This window comes from Anabas testudineus, chromosome 7 (genome assembly GCF_900324465.2).
Source record: "Anabas testudineus chromosome 7, fAnaTes1.2, whole genome shotgun sequence".
NCBI classification, from domain to species: domain Eukaryota; kingdom Metazoa; phylum Chordata; class Actinopteri; order Anabantiformes; family Anabantidae; genus Anabas; species Anabas testudineus.
In genome coordinates, this window is record NC_046616.1 from 12199946 (window position 1) to 12226109 (window position 26164).

Below are 26164 nucleotides of genomic sequence, written 5' to 3' on the forward strand. Positions count from 1 at the left end.
TTTCCAGTCTCTCATTTCTTTCTACCATCTTTTGCTAATGCAACACGATTTGTTAGATGCACATTAACCAAAAGTGAAGTGTGTCAAGTATCTTAAGTGTTAAATAAGTCATGTTAATGACATGTTTCTTCCTCAAGAAAAATGTGACCATGGTATTTTTAAAGAGGTTAAGAACTATCATCACTTTTACTTCACCGTTTCTTGTGGAAATCCATTTTAGAGTCTCTAAAAAGTGATGATGGTTCTGTCTCTGAGCCTAAAATTACAACTTATGGGAAACTGTCTGTACTTACGGCGTTCTTGTGGCTTGTTGCCTCGGCTGTGTACAAGTAACTAAATTAACTGACGGACTGTAGTTAAGTATAATTATGACGTAACTGTACTTTGCATTAGTATTTCCATTTTATGCTTCTTCACTTCAACACTACAATTCAGAATGTAAACCTTTATTTACTCCACTGCATGTATTTGACAGGTTTGTTGAATAGTTATGTTGCAGATAGACAAAATATAATTAAGTGTTATTATGGATTATAATAAGTTGCATTATTAGTGAGCCACCTGCACTTGCTTTATTGCTATTTATTACAAGGTAACTTCCTGACCAGCTGACCAACTAATATAAACTGATTTAATAAATTAAATTCTCTGAATTATTATTTTTTCCTTTTATAATTTCCACATGAATTAAACTTGATCTGAACATTTGGGAATTTTGCAGAACTTGTATTAATGAGATACAAATGTAGGCTTTAACAATTAAAAGTTCAATAGTGTTCAACATATAGCTTCTATGTTCTCTCTTAATTTTAGTATTTGTATTTGCAGCAGCTTGACTAAACAATATGAAGTGTTACTAGTTGTAGTGGAGTATTTTCAGGCAGTACTCCCACATCTAACTACTATTACAGTACTCGGTGTGGACGCTGCTGCTGGGCGACGCTTCTCAACATGGACATTAGATGAAGGCATTTCTGGCATCCCTGTGAACGCCATGGCCGCACCATGACTATATTAGGAAAATAAGCACCCTTGTCAAAAACGTACCTCCCAGTCGGACATAGTAAAAGTCCGTGTTCAAACAAAACGTCGAGTAATGTGACTGCTGCGGAAACGTGTTCAGTAAACCGTTCAGTAGCCGTTAGCCGCTCCGGTTTAAATACGGGGTCCCGAGGCAGAGGGCGTGGTTGCGGCCCGTGACGCGCTGTGTTTATGTCAAGCCGAGCAGCTAGCAGTCGGTACGGGACCGTGTGAGACCTTCAAACCGTGGACCACAAACGGTACGTTATATCGCTTTAGCGTCGGTAGTTTGTCGATAGCTGATGCGAAGGTCATTTCAAAGCGTAGTCACAAGTGTCTGATTTGAATGTCATTCGTTTTTCTTTCCGCATCTACAAGCTAACGCTAGCTTCCTAGCTAGCTTGGTGCTAGCAGCTGGTAAAGCAGCTGGTAAAGCTGTAGCCGGGGATCATGTTTTACTCTGAACCAGGCGGCTCTTATGGCTTCTTGTGATTTTTACAACAATGATAATCTGGCATATTTTAAAGGCTGCCACCAGCTGTGAAACGTACAACATTGTTGCATACTGCCTTTACTTTTTCTTTATTGCGGAGCATGTACTTAGCTATCCAACGTAAAGTAGCTGTCAGTGGCACTCATTTGTTTACATTTAGCTTTAGTACTTGCTAGACTGCTATAATAAGGGAAATCGGGTCCCTTATTATAGCAGTACAATCTTACACTATCAAGTCTTTTAGTGATAATGGTTCTTGGCTAATTCACACATATCAAACAAGTTGTACAAATAAAACTATAATCAATTATGATATTTCTGGACTCCTCATTATATGTATGACCTAATTTTACATAAAAGTAAAGGATTTCCATGTCCATATTTATTGTTAAAATCAATCAAAGCATTATACATTAGAGACCATTTGGAAAGTCGCCAACTTTGCAACCCTTTGCAGTAGGAATCAGGGCACTTCTATGTCAAAGCAACAGATTGCATGCATTTATGAAATACTCAGATGACATTCCCTGGCTGCCACTAGCAAAGAAGAGGTCTCACCACCCTAAATTGTTAAAAAAAAAAAGCTCTAAGGGACCTTTAAGTTTTTTGTTTTTTTTAAATTCAGGTAAGTATTGATGTGCACAAATCATAATGGCTTACAGTTTCTAATTCTTGAAAAAATGTATTTCAGTGTGCTGTAGTGTCACCCTGCCTGGGTGCCATGGTCCGCTGTTACACATGAGCTCTACTATGTGGTACATCATGCAAAACATTCAAAGTAAATACTCCTTGTCTGAGCGGCTCATCCGCACCATTGCTGCCATCCGCTCATTTCCACACGACAATGTGGAGGACCTCATTCGTAAGGTAGCCCTGTTCATCTCCCATTTAAACTTTGCATGTATAACATCTCTGTTATTAGTGACCATATATTGACTTTATCTTCTGTATGACTAAGGGAGCTGATGTGAACCGGATGCACGGTACCCTTAAACCCTTGCACTGTGCCTGTATGGTTGCTGATTCTGACTGTGTGGAGCTGCTGTTGGAGAAGGGGGCAGAGGTATGTAATAGATAACTCAAACACATTTTTGTATAGTATATCACATTGAGATTAATGTGCTACCTACCAGACAATCACATATAACATGAAAGTTGTCCTGCAGAGAGTTTAATTTAGCTTGTGATGAGTAATTCATCGCTCTGAAGACAAATTTTTAAAACTGTTATTGTTGGTGTGTTTAAGAATGCTTTGACATCGAAATTAAATATTGGTTTGTTAAAATCATTCATGCAGAAGTTGTGTTGTTAGAAAATTAGACATGGAAGTCTTTTAAGAGTGTTTCAAAGCAGTCCTTGCTCATAGCTTAAGTTTCAATATAGTTGCAGATAGTGCATCTTCAAAACTGAGTATTACTCTCACTGAAGGAATAATTAAGAATACTGATGAGAACAATAAGATGATGATAATCATAATACTGATGTTGATAGCTTAATTAATATAAAATGTGTCTTTCAGTTTTTACGTGAAAATATAGAAAACTGGCATTTAACTCAAAATTATTAAAAAATGGTTGTGTATGGGGCACTACCAGAAGATTTGGTTAGATTTTCCCAGATTTGGATATTCTGGATGGTTTGTGGGGTTTACATTATCAAAAAATGAACCTAAAAGATTCAGCAGCAACATTTCTTTTAAGAAACTGTTATTGTACTGTTACATTAGTTACTAAGAGCAGTTTTGATAGAGATTATGTCTTTGCTAAAAGGAAGCTCCTTTGAAAATAGTTTTGGAAATATAATTTTGGTGAAAGAAAGAAGCTTTAATTGCTCATGGTGAAACGCTGACAATCAACAGACTTGTCAAAAACAAGAGTTTGACGTTTTTGCTGAAAATAGACTTTGTCAGTTAGTGTGGTATTTTAATGTCCAGTTACCACACCCTTTGTTTTTCATTTCATCCACCCCTTTTGGACTTAGTGCAGTTCCCCATACATGAACCAAAATAACACGTGTTCTGTGCCCAAACCTTTCCACTTTCCTCACATCATTGCATTTGCATGAGTTGAAATGCTGTTATATATAGCATATTTAGCATGAGTCGGCCAATTGTGTTGCATCTCCTCATCAGGTGAATGCCTTGGATGGATACAACCGAACAGCATTGCACTATGCAGCAGAGAAGGATGAGAGCTGCGTGGAGCTCCTGTTGGAGTATGGGGCCCAGCCAAATGCCCTCGACGGGAACAAGGACACTCCGCTTCACTGGGCTGCCTTCAAAGATAACCCAGAATGTGTGAGGGCCCTGTTGGAGAGTGGGGCCTGTCCCAATGCCCGGGACTACAACAATGACACTCCTTTGAGCTGGGCAGCAATGAAGGGCAACCTGGAAAGTGTCAAAGTGCTATTAGACTACGGAGCCCAAGTCCATGTGACCAACCTGAAGGGCCAGACCCCTATCTCTCGACTGGTGGCCCTATTGGCCCGGGGCCTGGGCACTGAGCAGGAGGAGGAATGCCTGGAGCTGCTGTGCCGGGCAGCTGGGCGGTTTGAGATTCGACTGGCTGATGGCACTCTACCGAGGGAGCTGAGTAAAGATCCCCAGCTGCTCGCAAGGTTGACCAACATGGTAGCTCAGGCTCCCACGCTGCGCAGTCTGGCGCGCTGTGCTGTCCGGCAGAGTCTTGGAGTGCAGTTCCTCCCCACTGCTGTAAAAGAGCTTCCTTTACCAGAGACTATCAAAGACTATCTACTGCTGAGAGACTGAGGTGATGAAACCACTGGGGGGCTTTTAGGCCATACTGGCTAATTAACAGCAGACCACGCTACATTTATTGATAAGAAAGGGTTCTGTTATATCATAGGATATTGTCTGACAGTGGCCCTCATTCATCAAGCCTTCTTGCAAGTTAATATAGATTGATTCACCAAGAGAGATAAAAAAACACTTGTGGTTGCACAGCATTTGAGTGAGCAGTTAATTATGTACAAATTAATATGACTGATTGGTTTCATCTGTAGGAGCATGAATCAGAACACTGTTCTCGAATTGTTCAAAAACATTTGGCCCATTAAAAGGAAGTTTATATGCAGTGCAATGTTCTCAGCCCACTTTATAATATTAGGTGTGTCATAGGAATTATTATTATTTCTGGATCCAAAACCTAAATTAACCTTTTAAAACCTAAATCTAATGACATTATTTATATGGTGGTATTCATATGTTTTGTAAGAGAGGAAAATAAAAATCTTAAATATTTCTGGTAAAATGACAACATGCTCAATGTAAGATTAGATTTAAATGTAAGATGGGTATATGAACAAGGGCAAATGTAAATAAGTAATTCTGAAGATGCAGTTTCTGAAGTTATGCTCAGGAAGAAATGTTAAGTAGTTTGTATGATAGTAGGAGTGATGATCTTTCTCTGAATGGCCTCCCAGTGAACTCACAAAGCAGTCCCTTTGCTATACTAAGAGGAAATAACAATAATAATAATAAATTAAATTATACACTTTCACCAGAGCAGAAAACATTGTGCCAGTTGGGAATATTTGTTCTTGTTGCAACAGAATTTTGCAGACATTATCATTTGTTCCACAAAATGTGCCAGGCACGCCTGCCTCCATCTCGTCCTCTCAACATGTTCAGTGCTGATGTCAGTGATGTCAACATGCCTGTTGTCGTATGTGATGTAACATTTATTTGGGCTTTATTTTAATTAATGAAGCAGTTGCTAATGAGAATGTTTTATAATGGATGTTTCAAGTCTTAACCTGCAAAAGTTTGGGTTTTCAAGGGCGCTCACTGGTCCAACATGTTGCAGCATATGTTTAAGATTATGTTATTTTAAATTAGATGTTTAAATGTTAGAACCATCAAATAGCATGATTACCAAATTTTGGTCTTGAAAAATTCATTAAATTAGCTTGCAAAATGTATTTAGGTTTATTATACTATGTCTAAAAATCAGAACATTTCTGTGCTTGGTTTTGTTTGCTTGTTCTGGACATGTTTAGAAATTAACTCCTTAGATCATGTCTCGTGTATACTTGCATAAGTGCTTTTTTCCCTCTTTGTCAGTGTTATGAAAGTAAATGCCTTTATATAACATTCATCTTTTTCTCTTTATTTTTTGAAGTGTCAACCTAACATGTTTTTAAAACGCACAGCTGTAATCCTTTACTTTAAGGTCATTATATGTAGGCACTGTTACTTTAACATTTGATTTTACTACGCAATTAAACCCCTTTGAAACACTGGCGGTCTGTGATATTCACATTACTGGGCATGATCAGATTTAGGTTATGAGACTAATAATATAAGATGTCATAATATGTCTGCTTGTAACAGCAGAGTTTTCTAACTTGTCTGTGTAGGTAAAGTGTAGGTGTTTCTGTAAGAGACAGCTTGGCAACATGTGGATGTCCCTGAAAGTTATTGTGTGACATGATGATAGGAACACTGATGATCTACCCAAATTTATTGTAAAATGATCTGCCATGTTATAATTACAGTATAAAAAAACTAGATTACAAATGAACGGTGTGGGGGAAAAAAAGTAATCTTGTTTGAATGTGGCTGTGATCCCCTCATAAAACTGTGTAATACAGTTTTATGGCGCTAATTAGACAAAATTACAAAGAAAGGGCCAGACTAGCTCAAATATGAGAAACCACATCATAACTCTGCAGTAGGGCTTGCTATTCAGAGCTGTTTTCAAGCTTTTTTTTAATTCTGGAGAAAAAATGTTTTCATGTTCACTAATGAACTCAACATGGATTCAAAAGACAATACACAGCAGCTAAACAGGAATGATATATTTATTAAAAAAATAAAATCCTGACTGTAGTAGACGTACAGTGTATCAAAGTTAATGTTCCTTTCTTAAATTATCCACTGGGGGGCTCTGCAAACTTGTTTCTGAATTCACATTCATGAGATGAGTGAGATGTGTCTGTCAGTGTGACTTTTGTATTGAAAAACAAAATTCTAGTGTAACGGTTGCTGTGGATTACATCAGCTGGGTTGTCTTTAGTGCTTCATGATGACAATAATGTGTTGTCTTAGCCTGATCTCAGGTTTCGATTTTAATTCTATGTATTCACTTGTAATATTTTGGCCAGTTGACTTTGTTATGCACAGTGCTGCTTTTACCTCCACAGTCAGGACGATCCATCTTCATTCGGCTAATATGGTGAGAATATAACTATTATAATAAATATAAATAAATAAAATGAACATATTCAAATTAAATTTAGTAAAAATACCAACATCATGATAAATTTGGCCTTTTCAAAGCTAACTAAAGCTAAAAAGAAATCACAAGCAAAAATATTTTAGACCACAAAATAAAAATACTAATAATAATTGGATCCAGTCCAGTTCTGGAAACCAAGGTTTTATCCCAATCTGGTCTCTGTGGCACTTGACACCTGCTTACCAAACATTTGTAGAATGAGTATTTTCAGTGTAGGAGCAGTTATCATAAAAGTTGAGGAACAATGAACAATGAGTGTTTCACAAAGTCAATAAGAAATGATGCCTGAATAAAGGAAGACACTTAACGGTTCTCTGCCAGCACAGGATGACACATCCAAGTAATTTAAATGAGACAGTAGAGTGAGTGATATGAGTGAGCGCCTGGTTCTCTCTTTTTTGTCCATTTGATGACACATTCACATATGTATTCTTGTACTTTTATACCATGTGCAATCCCAGTGTTGATTTTCATTTGGGACCCATGAAGCAAAAAGCTTTTATTGGAATAGAACTCAAAATTAAAATAAAAAACTAGAATATGACGATAGACTAAAATAAAACTAACGCAGAAACTAAAGTGAAAGGCACAAATCAGTGCAGACAAGTAAAACTAAACAACATATAATCAGCTCTGTTTATTAAGAGATGGGATCAAATTATATTGGGTTTTTTTGACAGGTTTACCGTATGCTATAGCCGCAGTGGACCTACAACAGGTGATATTAAGTGTTTAAGCAAACATATAAATGTGTAAACGTGCAGATTCAGACTATTTGTTGTTAATATTACGAAAAAACGAAAGAAAAGTTGTGAAGAATTGCGTCCGACAATCAGGAGCCCTGATGTGAAATCTCGCGATACTTCGAGACGTCGAGGGGAGTGTCAAATTCCAAGAGAGAGGAGAGGAGAGGGGAGCCAGAGAGAGGGGCGCAAGGGTGAGTTTGTAAACACTTTATTACCATTTAAATCCACCGTAGATACGTCGACTACACTAAACTTTGACAAAGTAGCTGTTGGCGTGACACTCTCCAGTGTTGGTTATTGTTAAAAACACACGTGTATTTTCTTGTCATACTGTTACAGCGCTTCATTCGGACCCACTGTCTCGTTTTGCACTCAAGTGTCAGTCCGCTAACCAACTATCTGCTAGCTGTTCGCCTGCTTTTGACTCTCCGTAAAGTATTTAAAATACAGTCGTCCACTTTGAATATCATCCAGTGAGTGTTGATATGTGTTAGTTGTCATCGCTGAAGGTGATAGTAGCACTGTTATTACCCATTTGAAATGTGCGTTCGGCCTGTTGTTAACGCTAGCCACACCAGTTAGCCATTAGTTTTGCGAGGATACAAAAAGTTGATTTCGGGCTTTTAACCAATAAGATCGAGCCAGTCGGTGTTATTGACAGGGGCTAGAGCTTTGCATGCATTAGATGCAGTTGACTGACGTGCTTGTGGCCAATTGCTGGAAAGAATAGGCGGTCTTGTTACGGGAAAAGGCAGGGCTAAATGTGCCCGTACGTAGCCAGAAGGTAATGGAGGCTAAAAAGACAAACTTTTTCAAGCCAGTCAGCGCTGTCTGGAAGAAGGAACTAAAGTTATTTTCAGTTTGATATTGACATCTTCTACATGCCTGAAACCCCACGAAAAGTATTTGCTTGGCTATTTTTCGGCGGTAGAAAATGCCACGATGATAGTTTGGTGTGCAAGAAGAGCCTTAAAAGAAGTCAAAGTCTGAAGTAGTAATGATATCCATAGTATTGCAATTTGAGCTGAACGCCCCAGGATTCACATCCCCATGCATGTCAACACGTTCATTAGGAATGTAGGTCATGTTTTTGGCAGAGTTGTACCTAATTCCATCACATAGAGAAGTGTTACACCACAGAAAATTGCAATCCACATTTGTCCGACCGATAAATGCTGCATACATTGGAAACTGACTGCATCAATCTTCTTTGCTGCAACTGAAATGTTAACACAATACAAACTGAGTGAATCATTTTAAGGTTTGAAAGATGTATGTTCAAAATGCATGCTTTTATTTAAAGTATGCTTATTGGTTTGTGAAATCATTATTTGTTTGATAATATTTTATAGCATTAAGTGCAAATAATTTAGCAAAATAGTTAGCTTGCTGACTTGCTACTGACTCTAAATACCTAACATTGGCTTTTGATTTTATTGTAACATAACTTAAACCTCATGGCAAGTTATGCTAATTGTTGCTGATCATGAAAAAAATTGGAATAGTGTTTATATTTTAATTTTAGAAAACGGCGTCTGTTCTGTATTGTCTGCTAGCTCCACATGGATTTAGCTTTTAGCCCTTGTTAGTTATGCAGACGTGGATATAGGATTTCATTTGTTCCATTTACCAAATCTCAGGTTCACTGTGCTTACATAAATGCATGTTGGCTGTTGCACACACCCAGATCTCTGGTCACTAAAGCTCACAGCCACCATTTACTGGACCTCACCTGTGCTTGGGCAAATATCTGTGATCATTCCTACTTGACCAATCGCTGATCTGTCATTCTGTCTCTCCTTTACTATCTCCTTCCTCTCCTTTTCTACTTTTTTTCCTGGGGGTCTCCCCTACCCTCCGGCAATTCAAGCCTCAGATTCCAGAGACACGGCTGTACCGCGAGCTATTAATACAGTTTGTTTAGTCAGTTTCCTAGCAGGCTGCATCAAACACTGGATGTCTGATTATAGCTGGGACTCGGTCCCTACACCTGCTGAGTCGGAGAAATCCTAGTTAACGGTGGGACTTTGGCAGCAGCTTAACGAGAGGGAAAGGAATTAGGGCACTTTGAGTGCTTCCATGTCACCTTGGATGAAAGCGGGCAAAAATAGGTGGGCTTGATATCTATGTCTGTAATGAATATCAGTGATGTGCTTCAGGGCTAATGTAACCAGCACACCCATTTACTCTCTCTTACAGAGTTGAGATCTGTATAAAGCAGAGAATATTACGGTGCACAGTAAGATTTTACACCATCAACTCTTTAATTACTTTAATTTTATTGTTAGTGAGACATGTCTGAATCAAAGTAACAGTGACATCTTTGTATAGATGTGAATCTAGAAGAGGATTATAGTTTTTGACAGTGTTTTTCAAAATATATTGTTTACCTCAAAGTCAAGCACTAGTTGAGTGTTGAAGAATAGATTTTAACACATCTGTTATAATCAGGTAAAGATATTAGTTGGAGCAGCTGTGAAAACAAATTACATTTTCCACCCCTGTCATTTGGAATTTATGGTGGACCCACAAAATCAAATCTCTCATTTAAAGTTTGTGCCAGTCAGCCAACTTAATGTCTAGCGTGTCTTTAGTAAGATGTAAACTCTCAAATCTTGTCCCACTCCTCACACCAGATGTGTCTATTTCCCCACACAGTCCACACCCTTGGTATAACGAGCTAGATGCAGTATCTTGTTTGCAGGCACATCTCTGTCCAAATAGATTCAGTGGATTGGAAGCACTTTGTGAGGCCCTTGGCACCGACTTGTTGCCTTTCTCCAGAACATGGGAGGTCTGCAAGAAATCAGACTGCTCTATTTCATCGGCCCTTTGATCCACACAGAGAGAAATGGGGCTTTTGCTTGCAAGCGTGATGCGGATCTCTTTCGTCATAAAGACACAGACCTGAGAAGTACAACTGTTAGGTCTGTTACAGGCCCAGTGTCACAGGAGCACGCTGTACTTCAGCGCAAGTCTTCAGTAATCATGTGTTGGCTCAGGGGCAGCTGTCCTCGGCAGCGGGAGGAAAATATACTGACTTCAGCATTGGGAAAACTTTCAGACATTTATGCCTCGCCAACATAATGAATAATCTGTCCCACTCAATAATGTTAGGTTACATGCTCAATACATATAGTGGGTACACCATAGGTTAATAGGATCAGTAATGGTCTAATACCACTTTTGTATTGTAAACAAGTTTAACTTGTTTTAGTTTGTTGAATAGTTGTACATTTTGTGCTGTATAGTAAATTAGTGGCTTTTAAAAAATTAATATGATGATAATACAACATTTGGTTGTTGGAATAAATCATCATAGTCAAAGCAAAAGTTAATTTAAACGCCTGTTTTGAAACCATTAAAGTTGGATGTTATCTCTGCTTGTGATTGTGTTATAGTAGAACCTTAATGAGTCCTACACATGTCAGAGGCTTTTATTTATTGAAAGTGTTCTGCTTGTATATATAGCAAGGCCTTTGATGCATGCTAGTAGTTACTGTACTGTTAGTGGGGCAGTGTTGTGTAATAGCTGCCAGACGTCACTTTGGGCCAGCTGCGAGTGCTAAAACATTAATGTCCCTCATCCATCGCCACCCCTTCAATTCCCTGATTTAAATTTAATGACCAAGTTATTTTTCTAAACTTCTCAGTTTGTCTTCATGCTGTGCTCTGTTCAGCTACACAGAGCAGAGCAGGGTGGAGTGGTTTGGTGGAGCTGGACATTCAATTCAATTTTATTTGTAGAGCGCTTTTTTGATGGGGTCGAGGCGAGAGGAAGGGGGTTTGTGAGGAGTGATTCTCCTCAACAGAGACCGTTGTTAGCAGTAAGCATCGCACAAACATAAGGATGCACATATTTTAACTCAGGACAATATCGTGAAGATAGAAGGATGTAGTTTTGATTTGTAGTCCTATGGAAAGCTTTGAAGGTGTTTACGGTGCATTCGGATGGCCACATGTGCCTTTGTTTTTACTATTACCAAATATTTATGCTGTGTTAATAGTACCATATTTAACCAGACATTCACTAGGGGTGTGTGATATATTTCCTTTATGCTAAGATCTTCATTGTTGTTTAAATAATGTGTGACCTGATATTATTATGTCATTTAAAAAACAAACATGCTTTAAGAGTCAAATTCATTGCACCATGCAGCTTTGAAAGATATACTGCTGCACATGCGCATGCAGAGTGCATGCCATGTACTACTATAGCATACATGGTCACCTCACCACAAACATAGCTGCTTAAAAAATGCATTACTGAAATTAAAAAGTAAAGAACAAACAGTGCCAGGACACAAAATACAGACACCACTAGCCTCACAATCTACTATGTTATTACATTTAATTGCTAGACTCAGATCATCTTCACTCGCCTGGAGTCGGAGGCATCAGTTTGGTTCACCAATTGCAAACTACCCACTGCACAGATTATGAAGAGTATGAAAAATTTCAGAGATCAGATGTCCAGGCCAGGCCTAAACCAGCCAAGGTGCCAGCACAAAAACACAATCGACAAACTTTAGTGGAATCAAAAGAAAAAAAAAAGTTCCTTACAACAAGAAAAACAACAGATGGTTATACCCAACAAACTCTGTCAGTAATTATATATCAAAAAACATGGTGCCAGCAGTAGAGAGAGATGGTGTCAAACAACTTGTATAAATATCCAACAACTCTTCTTAAATCGTATGATTTCAATATTGCCAATCTCTGGCACATAAACTGCAGAAGATTTCACAATTTTATAATTGTTATTGACAAAATACTGGAAAATATCTCAATATACTGTATATCTAATCTATAATAGCAAATGTTTTATTAATAACTAGCATAGAGACATTACTGCATTTATTTAGTTTATAATTATTTAATGTTTATGGCAGAACAATTTAGGTCTCATCTCAGGTAGATGTAGGAGATACAGTACACCGAAATAATGTTATATAATGATAATGCCCCATATAGTATTGTTGATAAAATAAAGTTTAACCACTCTCCAAGCTTGTCTGACGAGTCTGTCTGCAAATGGACAAAACTGCAAATGCCTGTTGTCAGAGGAATAGCTGATTACTTTTATCATTGTTTAATTTGTTAGTCTGGTGATTTTTAGTTCTAAAAGAAAATCTTTACATGTGACCAACTGTCTAAAACCCAAAAATATTGAAATCATATAATATAACACAAGAAAGAAAAGGAAGGAGGAAGTCTTTATGTTTGAGAAGATGAAACAGCATTTTTGCCATTATATTTTATAAAAAAGTTTGATTTTACTTTTATTATATAAAAGTTTTATATTTTATCATAGTTTATGATTGTTGCATTTCTGCATGTCACCTAATAACATTGCCAATAGTCATATAAATAGTACCATAACTTTATTGGTATTTATAAAACTTTCAGTAAGTACAAGTGAGTTATAATGTCAGATCAGTGCGAATGTGCATATTTGTAAAGAAAGTGGATGGAGATGACACAGAAAGAGACTTTGCTCAGAGAAACAGCTGAACCAGAAATAGGGAGAGACTTGGGGGTACAAGAAGGGAAAAGGTTGAGTGGTGCGGGAGAGGTGAAGAGAGGGAGTGGTAATGAGAGAAGGAGGGATTGGAAGTGAGCGAAAATGAGACAGAGGGAGACGGAGAGTGTGATGTCTTTGTGTAAACGGTAGCTGTCGTCCTCTCTTGTAAGCGACTCCTCATTGGCCAACCAGAAGCCCCCCTGTGTGAAGGAAGTATCACCAGGGAAACTTCGTCTCGCTGCCTCTGCGTGTTTTCCTCCTTGCCAGGGTTATTTTTAAATAGCATTCGGCTTCCTGCTCAGACTAAAGACTACAAGCCACAGCATCCCTGTTTTGTTGTTTTCAGGATTTACCAGTTGACAAATCAAGAAACACGCTATGTTCTCCTCTTCTCCCTTCCCACAGTTACATTGCAAGCTCTTTGCAAAAATGGGGGACGACCGACCTTTTGTGTGCAATGCTCCTGGCTGTGGACAGGTAAGTCAGTGTGTTTATATGCCTGTTAGTACTCTCCAGCAGTTCACTGTGACTACTTACTTGATTTAATGCACTTTATCCTAAAACAAAATTATTTGAAAGCAGATAGAAGATAAATGTATTGTACTTAACATGACACGCCACTAGACTAGAATAAGTGTAAGTTATTTTTGAACAGTACAAACTGTCATCACATCTCTGTGATTTATGAAGCAGTGTAATTGATCATTGCAGTGTTTCTAGCATTTTAGCTAGCATGCTTTATTGTTAGACAACACTATGTCTCCTTTACCAATGACTCACTGGAAGCTCCAGTGAGTAATCAAAGCACAGTTATTGTTTCAACCTGTCACTGTTGACTTCTAGCGCCTGCAGACACAGGTTTGAGCCGCGGCAGTGACTCAGCTGAGTGCCAGTAGTGTGCTCACATGCCAGTAACGTGGTGTATTGTCGGGGCTTGGGCTGATATAACAGCAAAGTGAAAGAAATGTGTTCTACGACTCATGATTATTCAACACAGGAAATGTCATGTCTGATGTTGTGCCCGGTTAGCTGTCTGAATCTGCTTTCAGTTGGGTGTGATATCTTTAGAGCTTGTGATGGATTATATCTCCTGGGGTCTGGAGGATGAAAGTGTTTATGTGGTTAAGAAACATTTGTGATTCACAAGCCCACTTCTTCATTCTTATCAGTAGTAATCTGTTGTACACGGGGTTTGTGGTTTGAACAACAGTCAGGTAAAGCCAGTTAAACATGCGTGGTAGATAAATAAATCATGATTTGTGTGGTTATTTTCTTTTTAGAACATTATGGACACCCAGGGACCTCCCTTCTGATAGAAAGAAAACATTTTAACTTCTCTCTGTGATCTAAATATTGCATATTTCATTTGTAAGTATCATTATTAATTTAGTTGACCATCCAAGCAACAGAATCGCATGGAAACTTTTCAAGGCAAAGTGATGGTTGACGATAGTGTGGACCTACACCTGTGGCACTCTCACCAACTTTGTTTGAGTGTGAAACTGTTGAATAAACAGATCTGCTATCGTAGTACAGTGTGACGGTGCTGGATGTTTGAGTGTTTTTTTGGCATCACCACACCACTTTACTTCGAGGAATATAAGCATGTTTTTTTGTTATTTTTGCAATCTAAATGTTGAACATTTAAATTGCTGTCATTTTTGACAAATCTAATATTGATTCTGTTTTAGCTCTGTTTTGGTCTCTGGTAAACCCTGAGTTAAAAATCTGGCTCTGAAGCTGCCAAATACTCCACACTGTTTATGAGCAAGTGCCGCATACTTTGTATGTGTGCAGTTTGTTTGTTGTGTGATTTCTGAAAAAACGGCTTACTGCAGCTGGAAACAGAAAACAAAACGATGAAAGACTCAAACACTCCACAAAGAGCTGAAGGAAACTGTAGATTTGGGTGATAGTTCTCTGTAGTGTTTTTTACCACAGGTCACTGCTTTCACTCTACAGACAGTCATTTTGATCTATTGGTAATGTAGAAATATTGATCACCTTAAAAAAGTATTTTTCTAGTCAAAAACTCTGTTCAATAAATAAACACGGTGAAAGGGACAAAGAATTTAAATACAATTGTAAATGTTATTATACAAATGTTGCTATGCTAAGTTTAGACTTAGCTTTCATTTTAAAAGGTTTAACTAACCTTTAATAATATCTTTTAATGATATTTATGTGTTTATATTTACATGGAAAAACCTTTATGTTACAAGTGCATCATGTCCTAATGCAGTTTTACTGCTGCCCTTTACAAGCAACAGTTGTTTACCAGGAAAATCAGAATCATGCCCATAATAGAACAAGGATGATTGACTCCTGGCTTTGCTCAAGGTTTTCCTTTTACTAAGTTAACAACAACAACAACAGCCCTGTATTTTATTATGTTCAGTATTTACTGTGGGAGAAGAAATCCTAGCTGCCAGTGTCTCATACAGGGACATTAGTTAGATAGTTTCCTGCTCAGGACCCAACCACCTTGTTCAGAGGAAAGAGACAAATAAGACATGTAGTTGTATTGGTGATGCTGTCCGTTAGGGCTAAAAATAAGCCCCCTGACACTTGACTGTGTTTCCACTTCACTCTCACGACTGAACTTGCAAGTGCAACACAACGCCCTAAAATAGGCTGCAGCGAATGGTGGATAGGCTGGTGCCACAGCCAAGATGATTCCTCCCACATCTCTGACTGATTCACCTAGCCACTTCTCCAACCAAGAAATGCCCTGTCTCAGAGGATGGCTGGTAGTGCTCTTTTCTAAAAGTTTGTTTCTCCAAGTGCCAGACCCCCTGTAGCTTCCACTGAGAGCACCTGATAGGTAGGAAGTAAAATAATATACCATAAATATTTGGCACAGACAGCAGTGAGCTCTATTCTTTACACCACCTTACCGCATCCGTTTTAATCTTGACACATAAGGACTTATAAATAATTAGCTTTTGGCCAGTGGCTTTTGCAGTTTTTCACAAACTCGTCAACATTGTAATCTGTTGCTCACACTCATAATTCCTGTGCTGTTAGTCATTTAAGGTCTAAAATGCATACTCACCATTTTCATCTAGATAATTCTAGTTGGTGCAAGTGTATTTGACCCATATCCTTAGGCTTTTAAGAAATTAGATATTGTACACCACAGATAACGAATTACCTTGTGTTGTGCCATGTAATGCATACAGCAAAGACTGTGTGGGTTGGACAGTATGTGATTACTGCAATATGATATTTAGGTTAGGGTACTAGATGGTTTTCCTCAGGTCACCACAACAAGTGGACAATTACCCATAGGTAATTATAATTTACAACACGCTTACCCACCTCTTTTCGTCCTGCTCTCTTGTTCCAGAGGTTTACCAATGAGGACCACTTGGCTGTACACAAACACAAGCATGAAATGACATTGAAATTTGGACCACCCAGGACAGACTCTGTCATTATTGCAGGTAGTGATTGTCTATCAAACAGACTTTGCTCTTCCTCTTTTTTACCTATCCTCTCTCAGCATTCTGTTGAAGACTATGCAACACATTTTAGTGTCAGCATCTTTCAACAGTATTAGTGAACTCTCAGGAAAAGCAGCTTTGAAGACACATTATGTGACATGAGCTTTCTATATTCATTCTTTATTCAATGCTAAGTGTGAACTAAGTGTGAAAGTGTTGCTTTGAATATCTCTGCTCATTCCATCTTGCCAGACCAGACACCTACTCCCACCCGCTTCCTAAAGAACTGCGAGGAGGTTGGTCTGTTCAATGAGCTGGCCAGCTCCTTCGAACAAGAAGATGATGAAAAGAGGGCCAAGAACTCTGTAAGTTGATGGGATTGATGATTTTTTCTGTTCTGTTTCAGTGTGTGAATGATTACACGTATTACTTTGTACAGAAACCATGAAAATGTTCTTTAAAAACTCCAATGAAGTGAAAATTTTACTTTAGTTTGTTCTTTCTTACCTCAAGTTTTGATGTAGTCAAAAATAATTGCTTGCAAAAATTCCAGTCTTGTGCACTTTGACTGTACATTATTTAATCTGTACCCGCTATTGCAACAGCTTGTTCCAGTATGTTTTACTGTACCTAAAATAGTGCTTCTGGTGTGGTTGTGTGGCTAGTATAAGAAATACCCACTTCCTTTTTTAATGTAGTGTAGTCTTTGAGAATATTGTACTTACTGTCTTTATCCCTCGCTCACTGTCTGCATCCTTCTCAGCTCCCCGCTTCCAACTCTGTGGCTTTAGACATGAGTCTGCAGACGCCATCAGATGTGAAGGTGAAAGAGGAGGCACCTGTAGAGGTTGACTCCACACCACCAGGCAGCCCTGAATCTATTTCTGGAAATTCAGACAGCAACAGAGAGCCTCTGGTTAAAGGAAAGGTAGGGCAGATCTGGGAGTAGGTGGGGTTTCATGACTTCCCAGAGAAGAGGGCTGATAATATATGTCATTATGACTTTCACAATAGTGCATAAATGCGCAGATTTTAAGGAAATTAACTGTGTTTATATTAGATGTTATGCCCAAAATGTTATTTTCTATGTTTATATCTAAAATAACTAAGATTTGTTCAGCTGTTTACCATATCCTCCCACACTATTAATCTCCTAGGACACACCACCCAGGAGTTCAGCTCCCACCCCAACTATTGTGCGTCCAGGTTCCCTCCCACTACACTTAGGCTTTGATGCCCTTCATCCCACGATGCCATCACCCACCTCTGTCATTACACAGGCACCGCCTTCCAATCGCACTTTGGGGTGAGTTCAGCATCCTTCTACTGACGACTCGATTTCTGCATAAATTGGTCTTGAAATGTGATCAGGACATCACGGAGGAAGCTATTGCTGTCCTAATGAAACTTTGCAACACGCCTGAAGTTTGCCAGAAACTACCTTGATAAAAGGGACATGGAAAATATCCTGTGGACAGATAAAACAAAGATAGAATTGTTTGGAAAAAACACACAACATGGAAGCATCATCCCAACAGTGAAGTATAGTGGAGGGAGCATCATGATTTGGGAGTCTTTTGCTGCCTCTGTACCTGGACAGCTTGTCATTTTGGAGGGAAAAATGTAATCCTAGGTTTATCAAGGTGTCACAACAAAAGTTATTATTTAGCTTAACAACCAAATTATCTCAAGACACTTTACAGCATATAACAAATATAACAGTATACAGAATTTTATAGAAAACCTAACAATCCCACTTGAGCAACACTAGGCGACAGTGGAGAGGATAAACTCCCTTTAATGGAATAAACCTCCAGCAGAACCAGGCTCAGGGTGGGCAGCCATCTGCCTCGACCGGTTGTGGTGAGTGGAAAGAGAAGATAGAAAAGAACAGCAGGCGACAAAAAACAATGGCAAGCGGCAAAAACACTGGGCAGGTTGGTAGGGCCAGTAACTGCACGCTGGAGATATACAGCTCCAAGGCCGATGATACCTGCAGAAAAGTACAGGGAGAGGGAGATACAATTAGAGAAGAAGACACAGAGTTAACAACATGTAATGGTGGCATATAAGTGGAGCGAGTAGAGGAGCTCAGTGTATGGTTCAGGGTCACCTGAGCCAGCTCTAACTATACGCTTTATAAAAAAGGAAGGTTTTAAGGTTCTTAATTGTAGAGAGGATGTCCTCCCGAAAGTAGTCTTTCAGTAATGCAACAGTGACCAACAATGACCGTAAAAATCAAAGTAAATCTACTACAGATTGTCTTCGGAGAAACAAAATCTACCTTGTTGAGTGACCCAGTCAGAGCCCAGACCTCAACACAATAGAGATGTTGTGGAATGATCTCAAGAGAGCTGTTTACACCAGACACACAAAGAATACAACTGAGGTGAAGCAGTTCTGTAAAGAACAGTGATTCTAAGTTCTTCCAGGATGTTGTGCAGGTATCCACAGGTACATGAAGCGCTTGCTTGAGGTTATTACTGCCAAAGTGTTTTAACCAGTTATTATAAAATTAGTTTTTCCACCATCAGTCATTATGTTTAATGGACATGATCAATATATTAGTCATGATCTTATCAGCTGAGAAATGTTTGTTGTGTTGATATAGTTTCATGACCAATTTATGCAGAAAACCAGGAAATTGCAAATAGTGCCATTAGTTTTTCTTGTGACTGCATGTATAGTAAATGTGTTTCCATGTTCTTAATAAAACTGTGTTTTTGATTTAAAATTTATCTATGGATACATTTTTGTGGGTTTAAGCAGATACTTAATAACTTTTGTGGGATTAAAGAACCTGAACTTGAAATGTATTTAAACATTACTGAACTTCCTGTTGATATTTTTTGTTCACTGTCTGCCTGTCTAGTTCACCAACCAGTCACTACCCAATGATGATGTTTCCCTCTGGTCAGGCAGTGCCTGTGCTCCCTGGTCCTGTACAGATGCCCTCTGTCATTAATGTAAGGCAAAACAGTAGTGTTAGTATGTTTAGTATGTTGTATTTTAATTTTATAGCCAAGAAGTTTGTACAAGTTGTTAATACGTGTGTATTTATGTGTCTTATCTGATCTTCAGCTGGCCCGGCCCGTGTGCATGGTACCTAACATTCCTGGGATCCCTGGTCCTCCTCTGGGAGGCAGCAGCAGCGGCTCTAACTCCCCCTCTGGCTACAGCATCCACTCAGAGGCCAAGATGGTCAGCACTAGATTAGCTCTCTATTTTTATCTCTGTTCTTTTTGTCTCCATCTTCACCCTGCAGCCTTCCTCTGCATCATATGATTTTTTTACTGCTGTTGCTTGATTAACTCTTACACCACAACACCACCATAACTGCAGAATTTATGGCACTGCAAAGCAGCAACGACTGGCGTTAAGTTAAATCTGCTGATTACTAGTTGTATGCTTTCATTGCTATGGTTGATTATAGTCAAGCTATTATTTCCAGGTGGATAATGTACTTTATCATAAAACAATATTATCAACACACTTCAAGAAGCAGCATCTGCAAATCGTTCCAGGGACATGCAAAGAGGCTAGAGCCGAATCCAACACAAAGAGGTTATGACAACAATGTGTCAGATTGATGTGCTGCTGAAAACACGTTGGAACTCTGTGAAACTTTCATGGCAGCATGGGCGAGAATCTCTGTATATTTAGAGTCCAGATTTTAATGCAATCTTCAGAGAATGTAGGCTATTCATGTGGCAAAGGGTGGTACAACCTGGCATTGATTACAGTTTATCATGAAAACCTCAAAAGAGATTTAGCAGAAAACATAGTCAAACAAATTCATTGCATGCAAAATATATGTGCAGTCTGTTTTCAGCATAATTATCACTAAGGCTGACAACTTTGCTGAAATAAATCATCTTTCACACAATGCATCTGGTGTGTAAGTGTTATCAACAGCTGACGCTAGGTGGTAATGAAAATTTGTACCAGAGTCCAAGTTATCTCTTGTTTTAAACTTTATATGAGTTTATGGGTTAACATAGAGTTATCCTAGTTAGGTAGCGTTTCCTATGATTCTGCAATGATGTTTGAGTGATAATTTTTATTATTTGGCACATGTATTGCTGTTGAATTCTATTCAGTGCTTTGACCTTTCTGCAATAACAACACATTTTTTATATTCCTATATTGCACTGTTCATTCTGTTGGTTTAGTCAGTTCTTGTGCCTGTTATTAATGCATTCTTCTCCTGTAGCGTCTGAAGGCAGCGCTGTCCCAGCAGAGCCCGTCAGGACAGAGTATGGGGATCATGGCCATGGGCAGCAGTCCCATGGTACCTCAGAAAGCAGAGCAGAGCCAGCTGCTAGTCCAACATCCAGATGCTCCATCACCCGCACAACCTCAGGTACACTGTGTTCATAGTCAAGCACTTTACCCTAAGATAATGTTCAGGTCTTACAACCATGCCCTTTATACTTACAAGCCTAAAAGTGAGAGATCAAAAGCTTTTTTTTTAACGTACTTTACCCCATAGCTTATGTTTTAGTTACAGGACTACACTACTTCTTGAAGTGAGACAACTATGATGTGCTCTGACTAAAATAATGGAACTATGACTCAAACTTCCCTTTTCTTTCTCATCTTTCTTTTGCACCCATCCCCTGTCTTGTCTGTTTCCTTCTAACCCTTTGCCCTCTCTAGGTATCTCCAGCGCAACCTACGGGTGGGCGTCGGCGGCGGACAGTAGACGATGACCCAGACGAGCGAAGGCAGCGCTTCCTCGAGAGGAATCGAGCTGCTGCGTCGCGCTGCAGACAGAAACGCAAACTTTGGGTCAGTTCCCTAGAGAAGAAGGCTGAGGAGCTCAGCACCCTGAACGTCTCGCTGTCGGTGAGTGGGCCTGGAGTGGGCGGATGGGGATGAAATGTGATGTGTGGGAGGCCTGCTTAAGTATGTGCATAGTCACACTGACTGTGCAGAGTTGACATGCTGTCCACAACTTTACATCGATTCTCAGCATTACATTAAGGGGAAAAATATGAAGGGGCTAGTTCTTCTGAACTTTGCGATCCAGCATTGGGGATGATTTTTCTTGGGGTTACACAAACTGAAACAGCATGTCTGACTAAAAAATTAGTTATCTAAAGTATTGAGCAACCTGATTTTCTATTCTCTCAGAATGAAGTGTCTCTGTTGCGGAACGAGGTGGCTCATTTGAAGCAGCTGCTGCTGGCCCACAAGGACTGTCCTGTTACCAACCTACAGAAGAAGACTGCCTACTTAGGTGATTCCTGCATTATTACCTCATGGTATTCACCTGGACATATTTAAAGTTACCTGATTTAGCATACATTATACACTATATACAGTATGTAGCAAAATAAGTAGATTTTCCATAAAATTACAGGAATTTTTTCTTTAGATTTTTCTTGTGAAAAAAAGTAACTTTGCAGCAATTTGTGATATTTCAATCAGCTTATAGCAAGTCAACATACACACAGTAAGTAGCACCCATTAAGCCACAGAATCCTGATTTGAGTTTTCTGCACCTCAGTATATGTATTTTGTTATTCATAATTGATGGGCAGAACTCGTAAATGTTGGACTGAGATTTTGTAAATACATTCATAAACTCCAACCTATTTCAGTATAAAAGTCATAGAGTGTTTTTAAGGTCAGAGGCTGAATCTGTTCTTGTGTGTTTCCTGTGTAGCTGCAGAAGAGAGCATGAAAGATACCTCAGAGCCTACAGGATCTCCTGCCCCGGTGATCCAGCACAGCTCTTTGGCACCCAGCCCCTCTGCAGGGCAAAACGGCCTGAGCTCAAGGGCAGCAGCTGAGGCTATGGCTATGTCTGTGCTGGCAGGAATGGGCCAGCAGCAGCGGGCTGAGAGTGGACCCTCTCACATTATCATGGCTGCACATTCTCAGTCTGCTGCCAGATGATGAGCGATGCCATTACGGCCCAGACTTGGCTCATCACCCAGGGTTAAAAAAGAGCAGCAGACCCATAACCTCCCCTTCCACCTTTTCCAGTCTAGAAGTGCAAATTTCCCAGCTTTCCCTTCCCCGTTCCTCCTCTGCTGTCTCTGACCCTCCTGTAGAGCCATCACGCTGTGGCCTGGAGCTCAGCAACAGCCTTCTGGGAATGGACTGAGACTTTTGAGAGAGCTTCCTGTTCATTTTGCCATAGACTACAGGGGCTGGACTCCACCCCCCACCCCCAAACTACCCTTATTTCCCTCTGTGCCTCCCCGCTCATCTGTCCTCACCTTCAGTCAAAATGAGTCTTCACTGGACTGCATCGCTCTGAGTGTACTGCCGTAAGGAACTTCTCATATAGACATATACTACACGTGTGCAGTTTAAAACACACAGGTGTTGCATAAACATTTTTTGATCAAATCAGATACCAAACAACACACAGGGCTTTACACTGTTTTCAGCAGGGAATAGTGCCTTGTGTTCCTCGACTTTTAAGCCATGCACACACCCACACATGCCACCACAGCGTCCCTATACAGTGTCAGCTCCAGAGATGCAGTAGTTGTCCAGACATTAGTGATGCAGATCTCACATATTCACCCAAACATTTTGTATAAGGTTCCACCTCAAGTAAACTCAACAAGGACCCAAAAACGTACCTCAGATCCCCTTTTAACATAAAAATGATAAACTATGTGTGATTGGCTCTGTGTGTATATTTACTGTATGAACATCAGAACGTAGCATTTTGCCTACTCCTAATCTGAGACATTAATAGATTGTTAGCATGTGACTTTTTCTATTAGGGTGTTATGATCTTTTTGCAGTATGTGCAGCTAAAGTTTCTCATTTAATTGGCACATCTTTCCAGATTAGTCCTACAGAACCAAAATACATTGGATTTTCCTGGACAATGTATGATCCTGAAATAATCTTTTGTTCACCTGAAGGGAATTTAACCTCCTTCTCAGATTACATGAAAACAAGGTAGATTAACTGTTTAGTTGATGCCTTTTTCCGCATAATCTGAAACAATTTGAGCGACTGTGTTTCTCTGTGTGGGCCAGGACTTACTGTAACTGTTATTTTCACACTTCTCAGGATGGTTGCACATCCTTGCTGCTTGTTGGAAGTGTGATGAACTTCTTAATCTCTCTGCTCTTTACCAAACATAAATTAAGCCATAATGCCAATGAATGAGATCTCTGAATCTCCAAAGAGCACCCAGTACTTCATCTGGAGCAGGTGGAAAATAGCCTGATTGTTATTTTTTGATTCAGACATCACAGTTACACAATCAACAGTATATCACTGCTTGTTACTTGCACTTAAACACAACCTCACACACAGTGTCTGATAATTTTGCCTTATGATCACACTGGTGCCTCCCACTTAAATACAAGCAGGTTTGCTCATGTCAAAACAATTGAGCCTAAGAAAAATATATTTGTCCCAGTTAGTTCACTTTGTCAAGCGTAAACCAGCCAACGAGGAACAAAAGACATGTGGAAGGTTCCTTGTCACATTTAAAGCGAAGAGTTGATTCAACCATTAGTCTATTTTCAGTGACATAAAATGATACATAACTTGTCTGTCATCTGGTGGAGAGACACGGCAAAGACATCATCACTGGTAAAAGTTTTGAAGGACAAAATGTTCAGATATATTGTGACTGTTTCTGAATGGTTCCAGTTCTTCAGAAATGCCACCACGATATCATTTAATATAACACACCTAAACAAATGGTTTGCTTTTATTGTTTTTGTTTGTTTTTTTTCTTCTGTAGACTCTTGTCTGATATGATCGTATATCTGAAAGATGTGATACTTCATAAACAAGATATCTGTCCATTAACATAAGGGCATGTCTTTATGCACTAAAACAATGCAAGTTTACTGTTGCTTTGCATTTATTTTAATTCTGTTTTTGTGGTTCTCTCTGTCTTTGGATCATTTTCTAAAAAATATAGTTTTTTTTCCTATATGTACTGTATACATGGATGGGAATTTGCTCAGCAACTTTAATACCTTGCACCCTTGACTGAACCTATTGTCCTACAGACCTAATGGCGACCCTGGTATTTTGTTGTACTTTGCAGCTGGCACTATATTTGGCTGGCAGTCCCTATTAGACAATTGTTCATATGAAATGAAACTTTCAAGCAATATTTAGCGTTCATCTTTTAATGTCATTGGCACCTTTTCTGTCATTTCTTGTTTTCTTATGTTGTGTGCTATTTTCGGTGTTGTGCTGAAAATGGTAAAAATGTATTGCTTCTGTTTGTACCGATGAATATAGAAACTAATTTCTTTAACACGTGGATTTCTTTTTTTGTTTTCTCTATGGAAAATGTCAGTCCTTTTTCAAAAAGAGGTTTTATCCCCCTTTTATTATATAAGATGAATTTGGTCATGTCTTTCAATGTCCCTGTCTAACTTATTTTTTAAAATTGGTCAAATAACAATTACCATTACAGTCTTTGGCTTATCAACATTACCTACAATTGTATAGAGCATCGTAATGAAAAATGTGACACATAGTCGATTAATGTTTTTTCACACTCCCATTGTTGGACTGATGATTTCAAAATTGTACTTGTACTGTACATAACTGTACTATATGAATATATTTACTTTTCCATGCATGTCCAAGTGAAATACCATGAACACTTACAGTGCTGCAGATTTAATTAAAGAAACTACATCTTATTGAACATTGAAAGGTTTGGTTTGATTCTTTTCAGTAAACGTGGTAGTGTATTTTAACAGAGATTTGGATTAAGTGCATATAAGAACATTGTTCTGCTGGCTTTGTTGAGTTTTCTGTACAATGTTCTCTCTTGTTCAGTCATGAACAGCAGATCTTTGAGTTTGATGTTAAAAATGACTAATACAGTTACTTGGTTCCTGTGTATGAATTACAGTTTCATGTAAAATAAATTCTAAAATACTTGAGGTTTCATAAAAGCAGGCCCATATTGATTAGGGGCACATGGCAACCTGAGGTTATATTCTACAGTTAGAAACATGTATTGTAATTTATAGACTAATTTTAGTTTTTTATACTAAATATTTTAAATTGATCTACTTTTAGACCCAAAAATATAGAAAATAAATTATGCAGTATCTGTGATTTTGCATAACATTGGCAAAACAGTTACACAAGTTATAATGATGTTTTAATTTAATAAAATAAGGAAAGACTTATCTAACTAAAGAATTTTAAGTAACTTTTTGGTGTCAGTGCCATTTTTGAGGATGTTCAGGACACATTGATGGCTTCAGTATTTCTGAAATCCTTACTGCAACACTGCTTTTGTTGTGTTTTTTATACTGCACTGAAGTCCTCTAGGAAAGGCACAAAGTGACACAGCAGTCTACAATTATCGTTCTATGTTCATGTCTGCTTTGACGCTCATTTTCCCTTTGAGACGAAGTCCGAGTTTCTTATACAGCAAAGATGATCATAATGTTTTGTAAGCAGCCCTTAGGGCAGAGGGAGTGGTTGGAAGGGTATATTTATTTTTACAGTGGTCACAGTCAGGTTGCCACATTGGCCTTTTGAACTGTGTGTAACTTGCACAATCCAATCTTCTGAACGTGTGCAGGTTCATACGCTGACTTACAGTTACACAGTTACACAATCAAATACAACTTTGCTATTTTTGGCAGTTTCACATTGACTTCTTTCTGGGCTCTTTGCATCTTTCTTTAGTTTCTGTTTTGCAGTTTTGT

General features: G+C 38.8%; 2 protein-coding genes across 3 annotated transcripts; both read left to right on the forward strand.

Annotated features, from left to right (window-relative positions):
* The first annotated feature begins 1153 nt into the window (after positions 1-1153).
* asb8 (ankyrin repeat and SOCS box containing 8) lies at positions 1154-5771 on the forward strand. The gene is made up of 4 exons (XM_026369005.1): positions 1154-1280; positions 2205-2380; positions 2472-2576; positions 3645-5771. Exons 2-4 carry the CDS (start codon positions 2252-2254, stop codon positions 4278-4280), a joined length of 870 nt encoding a protein of 289 aa, XP_026224790.1. The 5' UTR covers positions 1154-1280; positions 2205-2251; the 3' UTR covers positions 4281-5771.
* A 1889-nt stretch (positions 5772-7660) lies between these two features.
* On the forward strand, positions 7661-25143 carry atf7a (activating transcription factor 7a). 2 transcript variants are annotated; one of them, XM_026367759.1, is made up of 12 exons: positions 7661-7708; positions 13447-13518; positions 16391-16487; positions 16740-16852; positions 17251-17415; positions 17645-17793; positions 19360-19453; positions 19569-19688; positions 20701-20850; positions 21147-21335; positions 21624-21729; positions 22159-22391. In XM_026367759.1, exons 2-12 carry the CDS (start codon positions 13471-13473, stop codon positions 22389-22391), a joined length of 1464 nt encoding a protein of 487 aa, XP_026223544.1. In that variant the 5' UTR covers positions 7661-7708; positions 13447-13470. The 2 variants fall into 2 exon arrangements, with proteins under 2 accessions (XP_026223544.1, XP_026223543.1); XM_026367758.2 differs by lacking the exon at positions 7661-7708 and having other exon boundaries at positions 13420-13518; positions 22159-25143.
* Positions 25144-26164: the final 1021 nt, after the last annotated feature.